This window comes from Apteryx mantelli, chromosome 2, assembly GCF_036417845.1.
Source record: "Apteryx mantelli isolate bAptMan1 chromosome 2, bAptMan1.hap1, whole genome shotgun sequence".
NCBI lineage: Eukaryota > Metazoa > Chordata > Aves > Apterygiformes > Apterygidae > Apteryx > Apteryx mantelli.
In genome coordinates this window covers 158533476-158546766 of record NC_089979.1, presented here as the reverse complement: position 1 = coordinate 158546766, position 13291 = coordinate 158533476, and the positions used below count along the sequence as shown (strand labels likewise).

General features: G+C 38.8%; 1 protein-coding gene across 1 annotated transcript in view; it reads right to left on the bottom strand.

Annotated features, from left to right (window-relative positions):
* The window catches only part of DIP2C (disco interacting protein 2 homolog C), a 331587-nt gene that overhangs the window by 100478 nt on the left and 217818 nt on the right, over positions 1 to 13291 (bottom strand). Inside the window, exons 7-9 of the mRNA XM_067291920.1 lie at positions 12777 to 12908; positions 11273 to 11392; positions 10113 to 10310 (exon numbers count right to left, since the gene is read on the bottom strand). Coding sequence (XP_067148021.1) covers positions 10113 to 10310; positions 11273 to 11392; positions 12777 to 12908 — 450 coding nt within the window. The remainder of the gene's footprint in view (positions 1 to 10112; positions 10311 to 11272; positions 11393 to 12776; positions 12909 to 13291) is intronic.

The following is a 13291-nucleotide window of genomic DNA, read 5'->3' as shown; positions in this document are numbered from 1 at the left end:
TTCTTTATTGACGTGGAGAAAATTGGATCCAGACTCCAAAGAGCTAACTGCTGGAAGTGGTTGGAATATTGTCAGGTCCAAGCAGCTTATTGAAGCATCCTTGGCTGTAGCTCAGCCTGGCCAGGAAGCACCATCTGAGGGCACCACTCAGCCGTCGCGATGGCACACTCCCCACCAAGCCACCAAGGAAAAAGAAAAAGAAGAGGCAAGGGAAAAAAAAATCCCAACACACAAGACATCCCACAGCCAAAGGGGCACACCGAAGCAGCAGGGACCCTCTGACCCTTAGCAGATCGTTATGCTGCACTCTGACTTTAACTCTGGGCCTTCCTCCATTTCACTTGGTTGGCTTTTTCTTCCCACCCGCTCCCAAGCAGCCCTTTCCCTCAGTTCCACTTCACTTGCCCCCGGTACTCTTCTTTTTACCATCTCTCTTCTCCTTTGTTCTGTTCTTCATCCTTCCATCTCTGCACTTAGCTAATCCTTATCAAGACCTCACCCCAGCATTTTTTAAAGGAAAAATGATCTCCTCAAGAGCATGTTGGCCATGTTGTGTCCCTTTCATTAATCCTTTAAGGAAGCAGCATACTCCGACTACGTAAGGTCTTTCAGACAATGTCTTTGTTACTTCCTCTGAACAATACCTGGCACAACAGACTTTGTTCTTTGTTGGGCCTTCTGTTCTGTCTTTAAGCTGTATTCAATCTGACAGTAACCAATCTTTAATTCATGCCCACCAATAGCTTAAACGATAATCGGTTCTGACAACAGATTACCTATGGGGTTCAGCAGTTCAGGCTCCCAAACAAGTGGTATTGCTATTTACAACTAACCCAAGCAGTTGTTATACTAAGCTCCTCAACATCCTGGATAAAAAATGCAATGCTATCATAGGATTTTTAAGTGCAAATTTTATGTAAATAGAAGACACAATGAGAATGTCAGATTTTCTTTTTTCCTCTTGAGGAAAACTGGAAGGGTCACTACTGCTTTTTACTGAGGAAGTACTAAGGAGAGGAGCAATCACTACTTATGAAAATGGTAATATTGTATCATCAGGCTTGAACCTAACTATGTTTTGCAGTTTTAATTTATTTAAAATTACTCCAGTATTTGGCGCTGAAGTGCCTGGATGTACATTAAACATTAATGTAAGCATGTAAACATTAGTCAGTTCTGTTGCACTGGAAATTCAGCAGGGATACATGAGTACATCTGCAGAATTAACCCTCACAAGCATTTACTGTCAGGACAGTAGAACTACCTGCATTTGCTTGAAAGAAAGTCTTTAAAAGCACCTTAAATTTGACAAGCGAGGAAGATAAAAACAAAGAAGTCTTCAGGAAACAAACATTCTTTTTCTTACAGGTTTCCAACGTTAATGTTTCAGTGATAACAAACTTAAAAGAGCAATTAATAGTGATACAGAATTTTGGAAAATGGAAATCAAAAGCCTGGCAAAAGATCAGAATTGCAAGAAAGAACCATCTTTACACAAAACACTTTCAAGCTTGACATGGACACTGAGTTTTTAATCCCTTTCCTGAGAGACATAAGGGGCTGCTCTGAAAAGTTCTGTTTCAGCTATGGGGATTAATTCTATTGCAAGTCTTCAGTTTGCATTTGCAACATGTTCACACTTTTTGCATATACCAAATGCAACAACTTATATACGCTATTTTCTTAAAAATCTAAACATTGCAGAGCTAATTACATTAAAGTATTTATATGCTCTCTTTCAGGAGTTCACCAGTGTTACAACCACCTCCACATAAGCAATCTGACTAAATGCAGAAAATAAGTTCTCTCCAAGGCTAGGAAAAGTTTATGGGCTACTTTCTAGTAAGTATTAGTAAGTATAGTAAGCATTTCTTGTAAATAATTTAGTCTTAAAGTACATTTTATTGCAGTTTTGTCATGATGCTCCTTTTATTTCCACAATTTTATCTTAGCTTCTAAAACAGAGCATACAATGCTGTCTCTCTACCTCCTCACCTTTCTGTGTAAATGCACTTTGATCCGCACAGAATATGCCATTAATGTTTCCTAATATTTAATACTTCAGAAAAGACTGTTCTTTTCCTTTACCACAGCCTTTTTCTGCTCTGTTTATCTGCATTATCAGAGGACAAATTATCCCGAAGTTGAAATTCTTTATCCTTTTGTGAACTGTTGGACAATTAAACTACGTTAATTAACTGCATGTGCATATGGGTATGAAACTGCAGAGAATTGGAACAAAGAAGTTAGTTTGCATTCAGCTCAGAAGCAGCTGAAATATATGGCCTCTCCTGTGACCCTCAGAAGTCCCCTAACCTAAGTCCAGCCTTTCGGACTCTGCCCACATTCGGCTGCTGGTCCCGCTGCGTTCCAGCAGAGACAACGCAATGACGGAAAGCAGGAAATCTTTCAAGTAGGTAGCGCAAATTCTACGCAGATCTTGCACTGGATTGTGTTCAACGGGAAGCCAGTAATTTTTTTTCATAGCTTCATTCCTAAAAAAATGAGCTCCAAAGTGAGCAGCAGTACAGAAGCTGGAGCGAGGAATGTATGAATCACTAAGGCCAGATCTGCGACTGATGGACGGGGCACAATCTCCTGTCCAGAGGCAGAGAGAACTGTGTTTATTTTGCCACCTTGGCTCTTTGGCCTGCCAGAGTCACTGAGAAACACAAAGGACTCCATGACTGCAGGATAAAAGTGCTCAATAACAAGGATGTTACAAAAAAGGAAATCTTTGAAGTATTTCCTTCCTTGGTTCTGCCTGGGTTGCAATTCTTCCTTTGCAAACTTAGAGATTAGACATTGCTGGGAAAAAGCTGATTGCTCAAAGCTCTCCCACAAATCCAGATGATGCGGCCTTGCCTTGACCTCGATACAGTGCCACATCTGCACTGCGGGAGAGGGAAGCGCTGGCGAGGAAGCCAGCTGTGCTTCATCCAAGGCTATCTCTGAGACAGCGCTCACCACCATGGGGCCAGTCCTTGAGCAGCGTGAACTTTGCCGCATGGGCTACCAAGGAAATCTTGCTGCTCATGGCCGCTGAGGATATGCCCCCTCTGTCCTCAGCTGGAGAGCAATTAAGCGCAGGTCTTCCTCAGATAAACACACTGTCACTAATCTTCTAATTACTTGGCTTGAAGACAGGAGGGCAGATGTAAGAAACTCAAGCAACAGTTTCATTTAGTAGTGACTTGACTAGCCCATGTTTTAGCTTAGTGGCAGAGCTCCTTTTTTCCCAGGGAGACTCACAGTCTAGTTGCAGTAGCCAGGTGCTCTCTGCTCTTCCCACAGCCATGGAGGGCAAGTGCCAGTTGAGGGTAGTTACCTGGATTGCGACTGGCACTTCCAGATTGTTTCCGCAGGTGAAGAGCAGAACTTGTGGGGCTTCCTTTTCTTCCTTTCCCGCTGATGTCCCCACCGCCGCGTGGTCCTTCTGAACGATGCTCTAGTTTGCCTCTCTGGGGACACCAAACTCTCACAGGATTTGCCCCTGCCTCACTCGCTAGCTCTGGCATCCGCTCACCAGGCCAGTCGTACATGAACATTTTCTTGAGTTTAAAAATGAACAGTTGATAAGTCATTTAGAGAGAGATATGGGTGTCCAGTGCCATTTTAAACACTAGGGTATCCTGCCTGGCCTCTAGCTGCCAACCCAGAAGCGAGCTGGACTCGCACTGATCCTGTGCTGTATCTGCCAGTCACACCCAGTCACATCCAGTTACATCTTGGGTAACTCAAGGCACTAGATGCCTATGTTTAAGCACCTGAATTACTCCCAGTTTTCAGTCCCAAAATGAACCAGACTGTTCAATGTCCAAAGAAGAGATTCCTGAGTCAATTCTGGAAACCAAACCAAACCCTACAACGTTAACTTGCCCCTCGTCACTACTACAAATTAGTCTTGATCACACCTGCCACAAAAGTGCGAATTTTGGTGTTGGTTTCTGAGATTTTTAGTAACTCTGCAGGATGGTAAGAAATTAGCTTTTCTCCATATCTGTCATTCTCTGATGTACGTCTAATAACTAAAGCATCTACTGAAGAAATAGATCTTTTCTTCTAAAGATGAAAAAGGATCACTTCTTCCTTAGCCACTTCTGTCACTTGTCCAGAATACGTGTCTGGGCATTGCTGCCAGACTTTCAAGTCCTAGAAGTTCATGCAGGGATGCCAAGTCATTTAAAATATTCTTTACACATTTGCAAACTAACTTCAGTGTTTCCAATGCATAATAGCAAGTATCAGCAAGTGAGTGGTAAGGCAGCTATGTCTCTGAAGCTGAGCCATACCCTGCAGATGTCATATACACAGATACGCTCGATAGGACAGGCTGAAAAAAATCATCTCACTTTCTGGCAGCTGTGGCGAACTTTGTTAACACCTGTGTGAGGCAAGTTACTTTTGCTGCTGGAATTTTGATTTAGTTGCATAGTAGCAACTCATACACATACCAGTAACCACATACCTTAAATTTCACTTGTTATCAATCTTGTTCGATGTTAACAGCCTATTCAGAGGGCAATATCTTTTACCAGCTAAAATTTAGTAAGCTGGAGTGAGCTAATAGCCAGTCCCATCTGATTAAGCAACAAATAATGAGGGTAAAGGAAATCACTAAGTCTTAAAAATTGTATAAAAAGGGATTGGTTGACAAAAAATATATACCTCCCACATGACACTGAAGTAAAGCCCCTTCCCCCTCCTTCACAAATGCGTAGAAGGACTATACATTTGTGTTGAATGTAAAGAAGGTTATACAAGAAAAGTTTGCATCAGGAAGAAAACTTAGAGACAAAACAAACCACAATCAATTTCCTTATTATATTCAGTATGCTTTTCAGAGCCACACAGCACTAGCTCAGCAAAAGCAAACCAGTGGTCGCTTACCAATCTCCGTGCACAGCAATTGTGAGACTGCCAAAGTTCAACTGCAAATAATTTTGTCAAATATTCATTCTTTCAATATCACAACATGACATTTCTGATATTAAATAGAAAGAGAGTATTTATTAAACCTAGTGTAAATGGCAGGCTTGATAATGCTATGCAGCTAAAGGGGCACTTTTTTTGCTTTGCAAAATAATAGCCGCAGTTCTGCTGCTGTGTTAACCCTTTCTTCACAGACTCCTTAGATTCCTCCTGAGTGCCAAATGAAGAAGCTGCCTTTTGGGAAAAATACAAACCAAAAGAACAAAAATGACTTACTGCAGAGAATAAAAGACTCCTGGCATATGCAGAATAGAGGTAACTGGTATTTAGAGTGCCTGATTTTGCAATCTAAATTATAGCTTTGTAACACAGATTTTGTATAATTTTCTGTATTTTTATTAAAGAAGTAAAGGTTTAAAGTATTAAACAAACATATCGCTGATACCTTATCTAGGGACTTGAACCACAAGTATTCAGCAAGTATATCTGCCAGCTGAGCTAGAGAAATAACTACCTCTGTGAGCAATGAGTTATTCAGAGATAAGGACAGTCGGGTTATGTAATTACTTTGTTAGGAGAAGAGTCTTGATTTCCTCTCTCTCTTCTTGGTAATTGAGAAATCCCTGGCCTAGGAGGCTCATGCAGTGAGAGGACTGGGGTGGCTGGGGCCGTGTGCCAGCTACAGCGCAGAATGGGGTTGGCCCTTTATCTTCAGTCTGTTGTTACCGAAATTTCAGTGGCTTCAGGGTATCCCCCGGATGGGTTGTAGCACTTTCCACTAAGGCAGCATGACTTCAGCCTCAAAATGTTTACAGTGATGTTGTTATTTTTTCATGGGCAGTTCATTTAAAAGAAGCCAATTTTCAGGCATTTCTCTCTCCATAGTATTCAAAGGGATAAAGAGACGATACTTCTCTATCCAGAGAGCTTTCTGCGCTCTTTTCTCTCACCCCTGCCATCTCCAGCAGGCCTCTGATGTGGCAAACAATACATTAGAGCTACTGAAAATGGTTAAAAAACCCAAAAACTTATTACAGAAAGTGTTAGACAGAGGAAATGAGATTCTTCAAATCAGATGCAGTTAACTGGCCTAGTTTTGCTGTTTTTTATAATGGCTACAATTAAAAAGCTCAAAAAATTAAATCATTTCCAAATTACTGTCGACTTTTTACTTTTTACTTTTTCTCCAGCCTTTCCTTCTTGGAATAATCACTTTACCAGCAAGAAAAGTAGCTATGATAGCATATGTACTGTATGAGATTTTTATCCTATACTCATGTTTCTCCTCTAAAAGAAAGCATTAAGCATTTCATTATTAATACCAACAATACCAAAACCAGGTGCCTGACTACTCTGATTAACTTTGCATGAGCAAGAAATTGCCTTCCTTTTTTCAAAGTATGTATTAGCTTTCTAGTCAAAGTTCAGACTTACATAAAACCCTGTAAAGACATCTTTTCCCTCTCTTATCTCAGACATTTCAATTTGTGCAAATTCAGTGATTTGATTTATAAAGGGACTGTGAGAAACTTAACTAAGATTTTCTCCACTTAACCAAGTTCCCAGAGGGACAAGATATTTGAAAAATAGCTAATATTCATATCTTCATTCACTCAAAAGAATTTAACAGTTTTGAGCACATTAAATAAAAATTACAATTTGGGTGCTGAGAAGAACTCTGAAAACTGAGGCTAGCTGCTTCTAAACCTTGCTTAAAAACAACTTAAGTCTGGAAAAAGTTAAGCTAATCATTTTTTTGATCTACAGCACTCTGAGACTAAATAACTTCTTTAAACTACTTCTCTTTAAGGCACAACAACACATCATGATCTATAGCGCTGAACATTTAAATCCACTCTAATTGTATCATATCCACATCAGCCACTGCAACATATATAGGGAAATTCATTCTAGTAAATGAGGCACGTATCACACAAGATGGTCTTTTCATACCAATCTACCACTGTCTACCATAGCATATTGAACCTTAGCTCACCAGTCAACCCATTCTCAGATTTCTCTAGACAGGACAGGAAAAGAGTTTTGAGGAAGACTTCAGAGAAGGATAATTTTTGTGGACTTCCAAAGAGCTCCTTTTCAGCATGTAAGGCCACCAAGGGGGAGTATGAAAGTGTCTGAAAAAATTAAGAAGACTGTGATAGATGGTTGAGGTCCTGGAGGAAAAGAGGAAAGCTAAGTGGGGTAAGAAGAGAATGGGAAGGGCTTTGAAAACAAAGGAGAATTTAGTTTTTAGAAAACAAACAGTCAAAAGTCAGTGAAGAGATATACATAGATGAAAGAGAAAAAGCAGTTGTTCAGTTGAGGAACCTTTGCAGCCACGTTCTGGATGGATAAAATGGGCAAGACTGCATTTTTCAGGGCCAGAAAAAGGATGCTGCAAGAATCAACACTAAGGTGAGTGATGGGATGAGATTTAGCTGGGTAGATGAGGAGAAAGGTCTGTGTTTGAAAAGATTTGCCTCCAAAATAACCTGAAAGGTCTAGACACAGAATGGTTGTACAGAACTGAAGAAATGTCCAGGTCATTTATGATACTCAAGTTATTGCCCGAGTGACAGGCAGAATGGTAATATTGTCTACAACGATCAAGAAAGGAGGAGATGAATATGCTCGGTGTTGAGGGATTAAGCCCTCTTACTCAGCCATGATGTGATTTAGCTGACAGCTACAAATCTGTCACAGAGACAGTCCCAGAATGTAATTTGGAAAGAAGGATGTAGGTCTGGAATAAGCAGGTAAATCTATCCATGTAGAGACAGAAATTGGAGAAGTTGATGCATAAGAGAAAAAGAAGGGATCAAAAGACACCACATAGGATCTTCCTCGGAAAGTTGGAGCATTAATGAAGAAGATCTTCATAAAGACATGAGAGGGTAAAAAGAGATAGAAGCCAAAACAGTAAAGAGAGGATAAATATTCAAGGAGAGGTACATAAATGACTGTGTAGATAAGAGGTCAAGGAATGAACTTCTAGAATCTTAGAATTATTTTTAAAAAACTTCAATATTTGTCAAAATAGTGAACATATGACCCCCCCCAAATCCATGTAATGATGTTTCCTTGAATTTGCAAAGAACCTGAAAATAACAGTGGGGTATAACCTCAGAAGCTATTGGAAGTTACTAAGGCTGAAATTTTTAAGTTTTTGTCATCTGGTCATAGCATGCACACAAGGAAAGGAAGTGTCATATTAATACCATACGGTAGGATTGTCAGCAGGCTCATCTTTCAAAAGTGTATTCTACCACAAGGGCTAGTGGAACTCTGCATAGGGATAGAAAATCATGCCTATGACTGTCTTTCCTGAGTTCAAGACTTAATTTCTATTAATATTCATCTTTAAATAATGACATGCCAACAGTTACTAGGAAATATTACAGAGCCAACAGGTGGCATAGTTACACCAAAATCATCCATAAAATTGCCAATAAAATGGCAGATGGCTGTAATGTTAATTATATTTTAAAAGCAGTTGCCATTTAAGTAAACTGTTATGTCACAATGAATTAACATTTCTCATGAAGATGACTATCAGCTTGAAATCTATCTAGCAGAGAAGAATTCACTAAATCTCTTATGAAATATTTTGGCTTATAATTTATTTTATCTATAAAAACAAAAAGTAAAAAAAAAAGATCTGATTTTTTTCTGATTTTTTTTCAGGAAACTACTGAAAAGCAGCTGCAAAAATGACCTCCTGGAGGGCTGCCAAATGGTAGTACAGAAAAAATGAGTTTTAGTCCCATTTTTCTCAACTTAGAAGAGGGGTTCTGAAAGAGTTAGCGTGGAAGAGAAGCAGACCAGGTGAGCTGGGTGGATGAGCTCCACAGGTTGATTTGCCCAGCTTTTCAGCTCTTCAGGCAAAGAAGGACATATGCTTAGACTCCCTGGACAGATTCCCGTATTCAGAAATGGTCTGATTCTCAACAACATCTTCATTTTCTTTGCTGTCCAATTTATTTATGGCTTTCAGTAGATGATATGAATTGCTCTTCTGTAAAGATATAATTGCAAACTTTAAATTTTTTTTCCAGTTTCAAGTAAATGTCCTTAAGGAAGAAAATACCGATCAACAGTGAATCGAATATTTGTCCCCTAATTTAAGTAACTTTTTAACTGTAGGTACCTGAAGGGAGAATGTTTCATGCATGACCTTCAGTAGAGTTCTGTTACGCTTTAAAAGTCTTTAAATATATTTGCAATCCCAAATTTGCAGTAAAAGTCTTTTCAGCCAAGGACCATCATTCAGTCTAACTCTTAAATGGAAGGGATCACTCAGCACAGAACAATATAGACAAGATGTCTGTATTACACCATGTAAAAATATTCTCTGCATCAAACTCTAGATCCATGAGAAGGTAGAAATAAAAAAAAGCAAAATCATTTTTTATATCTATATCAGTAACATACAAAAAATGTTCCAGCTTGCTTTCAAAGTTTGACATTTGTCCATAACAATTCCTTTGAACATCTCCCATATGTCCCCTGAATATCTCACAATTAGAAGCTAAATGTGAGTTATTTGACAGGGATATCCTTATGTTTATCTCCATTTGGCCTTTCTTGGTTGCAGTAGACTGTCAGGCAGTACACGCCAAAATATATCAACAAAGCAAGACCACACTGAAATGTATCCTGGCAAATCTATTTCAAGGGGATATGTTTTCTAGCTGTACAGCTAAATACCAGGAAGAGTAATTCAAATTATAATGTCAGCAGAACATGGGAAAAATCCTATTTTAAGTTTTTCAGGAAGCTTTGTTTACCAGATTCTGTTTTTGCAGAACAAAGCCTGGGGAATTTCCAAGGGGAATGGATTTTCAAGTTAATCTTCAGTAAAATCTGCCCTACTATTTCTATTTGAAAGGTGGTTTTCATTTATAATCTGTGATTTCAGGGAAGTATCAGCTTAGATCTTTTCCTCTTCATGAAATAAACCGTACCACAACAACTCACAAATTCCTAATCAGACACCACCAGCTTCAGAATTGTTTTACCCTACTTAGAAATGGAATAGATAGATCATTAGAAGGCTTTTCCACTATATATATGTGCATTTACTATATATATATATTTATATATATGTATGTGTATATATACTATTATATTATACTATATACTATTATATTAAAAAAATGAGAAGTTTGAAGAGTGCTTACCATAAGTGAGGATATACAGTGGTTTCCCATTAGTGTCCATAGTGGTTAGGCAAGGAGCTTTCGGTGAGATGGTCCCCCATCGCTGCAAGGCTGCTTCCAGGGAAGGCGGCCAATTTGTAACCACACCTAATTGTTCCCCACGCATGGCCAACATCTGAGCTCCTTCTGGCTTTGGCTGGTTTGGATCTGGCTGTTGAACTTATGATTATGAAAAGATATACAGTTACCATGTAAATTCAATACCTTGAGTATACCTGTGTAACCAAGAGAATAAGTTACCTTTGCAAAATATCCTGAAAATAATGACATGTTAGAAGGTATTGAGAAGCTACAGAGAAATATAATAGAATAATTAACTTTTAACCCTAACAGAGATGAAGCAACTGAAACACCTCAGAATGCATGTGCTTATCCTCACACCAGCTTTACAAGCAGAGGAAGACACTACTGAAGCGGTATGCATAGATTATCTTAGAAATAATTAACCTTTTTTTTTCCTAAGAAGAGATGGGGAATATGTTTTCTTGACAAAAAAGCATTAATAAAATAAACTGTAGAACCAGTGAAAAACGGTACTCTAAGTCATTAACACATCCATTTAAGACATGTTCTGTTATAGTGCTTTCTTATAAACTGCTAAGACGACTATTTGAATCACCATATCCTGGCAAATCATAATTCTCAAAGCCTTGAGGTGAGTTAAGAAGCACTGGTCTTTTGAAAAGTTTTTCGTTTATTGACTTTATGCTTGTTTCTATCTTATATTTAGTTCATTTTTTCAATGCTTCTCTGTTATCAAAGGATATGTAAAACATTTAACATGCCCCTTCACTGACAATATTTTTCATACTGATATTCAAAAGAGATGGTTGTAACACACAGCTGAATGTTCTTGGAGCAAAGCTTTCCTCCACATTCCCTTATACTGAATACAGTTTCACTGCAAGCATAAGCACAAGCGGAGCAAACAAGAGACTTGTGATTCTACTGCACTGTGTCCACATTCACTACAAGCAGATCCCACTAAATATCAATATTTTTCAGTACTTGTCAGTACCAGGAGGGCTTACTTAGCGTTCTAGAAAGCCAGTGTAGAAAACAAACATTTTACAGAGTTTTAATAAGAGATCCCAAAACCTTTTGAAAAACAGTCATTTTACCTTCTAACAATTCCTCAAAGTCATCTACAAAGAACTCTCGTAATGGTGGTCGTTTGGGCCGTTTTAGAGTATTGACCAGCTGCTGAATCTTTGCTGACACTCTGCTGCTCACTGGTACTCCTGTAGGACAGGGATCAATGGAGACATCAGTTGACCGCTATGCTGAACGCCACCAGATGTTAAGTGGGGTAAGAAAAAGGCTAGGACTGCAAGGCCACCACAACTACAGTTTCATGCCATACCATGACCATGACTCAAGTATTCAACATTAAGACATTAAGATCATTTCAGCAAAAAGGAACAATGATGCCTAGTTTAAATAAAAACAACAATAGCATAATTTCAGAGTGAGCTTGCAAAGTTAGAGGGGAAACAGCACATAGACTGGGGGAGAGAAGCACAGTGAAAAACCCCCTCCCTACAGTAAATGTTGGTAACCATAGAGAACTCTTCTAGGTGGCTTTGGTGATGGTCAGTGAGAAGACAGGCATTGGCTTTCCTCATGATTACTGGTCATACCAACACTGTCCAACTAGAGGGCTTCCAGCAAACTGCAGCTCAGCAGGGAGGATGGGTCATAGATTCTGCCCCGTCATTTATTCTGGCTTGCCTTTTAAACTGCAGTGGACGTCTGTCCAGTGCACTCTTAGCCATGGCTCACATCTTTGCATGATTTCAGCACGAGACTGTATTCCCTGAACATGCCTACAGCCAATTCATGAGCCCGCAATCTCCAAAGGGAGTATGCTTGCTCATACAGCACTTTGAAAAACACAGTTCTGAAAAGGGGCATGGAACATGGGGCATTTTATAATATAACACATCAAACATCTCCCCCTTCCTTCCTGGTAGAGCACAAAGCCTCTGCAACATCCATGTCATCAGTTCTTGAACTAACAGCTTTCTCCCACTGCACTGCAGAAATTTCAGCTTCCTATCCTTCCAGAAGGTTGGCTCCAACACTTTACCATGTGATTTTTAGAGCTGAAGCTGTTAAGTTTAGATGCAACACACTTGGTCATCAGTTCCACACCTTGCTGAAATAGTTTCATATGTTTTAGAAAAGAGGAGCAGTAAATAAGAAAGGGTTTACAAATAACTGTTTTTCAAAAAAAATATACTCAGAAAATAAAACTTCCAACACATGTTACTTTTCAGGATGCAGCCATCTTAGTATGTCACATTCTTTGCCGTTGAGAAGACTAGTTATAGACATTGAAGACTAGTTATAACCAGACAGCATGATAAAAGCAGACCTAGAGAGGTTTGCTGTTTTCATTTGCTAAACAATTTCTATATGGAATCAGCTCTGATGATTAAGAAATACTTCTCTATGTTGGCTTCATGTATGCAAGTTTATTTTAGGACTAAAAAGATGCTGTAACTTTGTTTGTACATGTTCATAAATGAAATGTGCCCAGAAGAAACAAAGAGCAGATGTATACACTAACCACTAAAAAGGTTACAATACTCAAAAGGAAAACAGTTTTGCTCTGTGACATACCATCACCAGTTTCCATAAGTTCAGCATTTCCATACTTTGGTGCCACCCGTGCTGTTGATCCTTGTGGTCTTTCTACTTGTATTGAGTGTTCTGAGGTGTAAGTGGTAACATCTGGAGGGGCAGAATGATTTTCTGTGAAAAATAAGTTAAAAGGTTTAACCATGTCCCTCTAGTGTTGCAGGGGAGAAAAGCAAAGGGGAGAGGAAGGAATACCATTTGTATTTTTTTTTCATCATCCAAACAGGCATTAAAGTTCATGCACAAAATGAATGTATAGAACTATTATGTACAGCATAGTTTTAATATACAAATTTTCCACTGATTAAAAAGGGGACTGTATATCTGCAAGCATATAAGCAATAGGCTAAAAAAATTATACAACTAGGTTGTTGGTTCTCCACTAACATTTAATTTTATATCAAGTTAAAGTTTGTGGAAAAGTTCAGATAGAAAAAGACCCATACAAATATACTTCTGATAGATTATTGCATCAGTATTTCAAAATAAAAAAAACA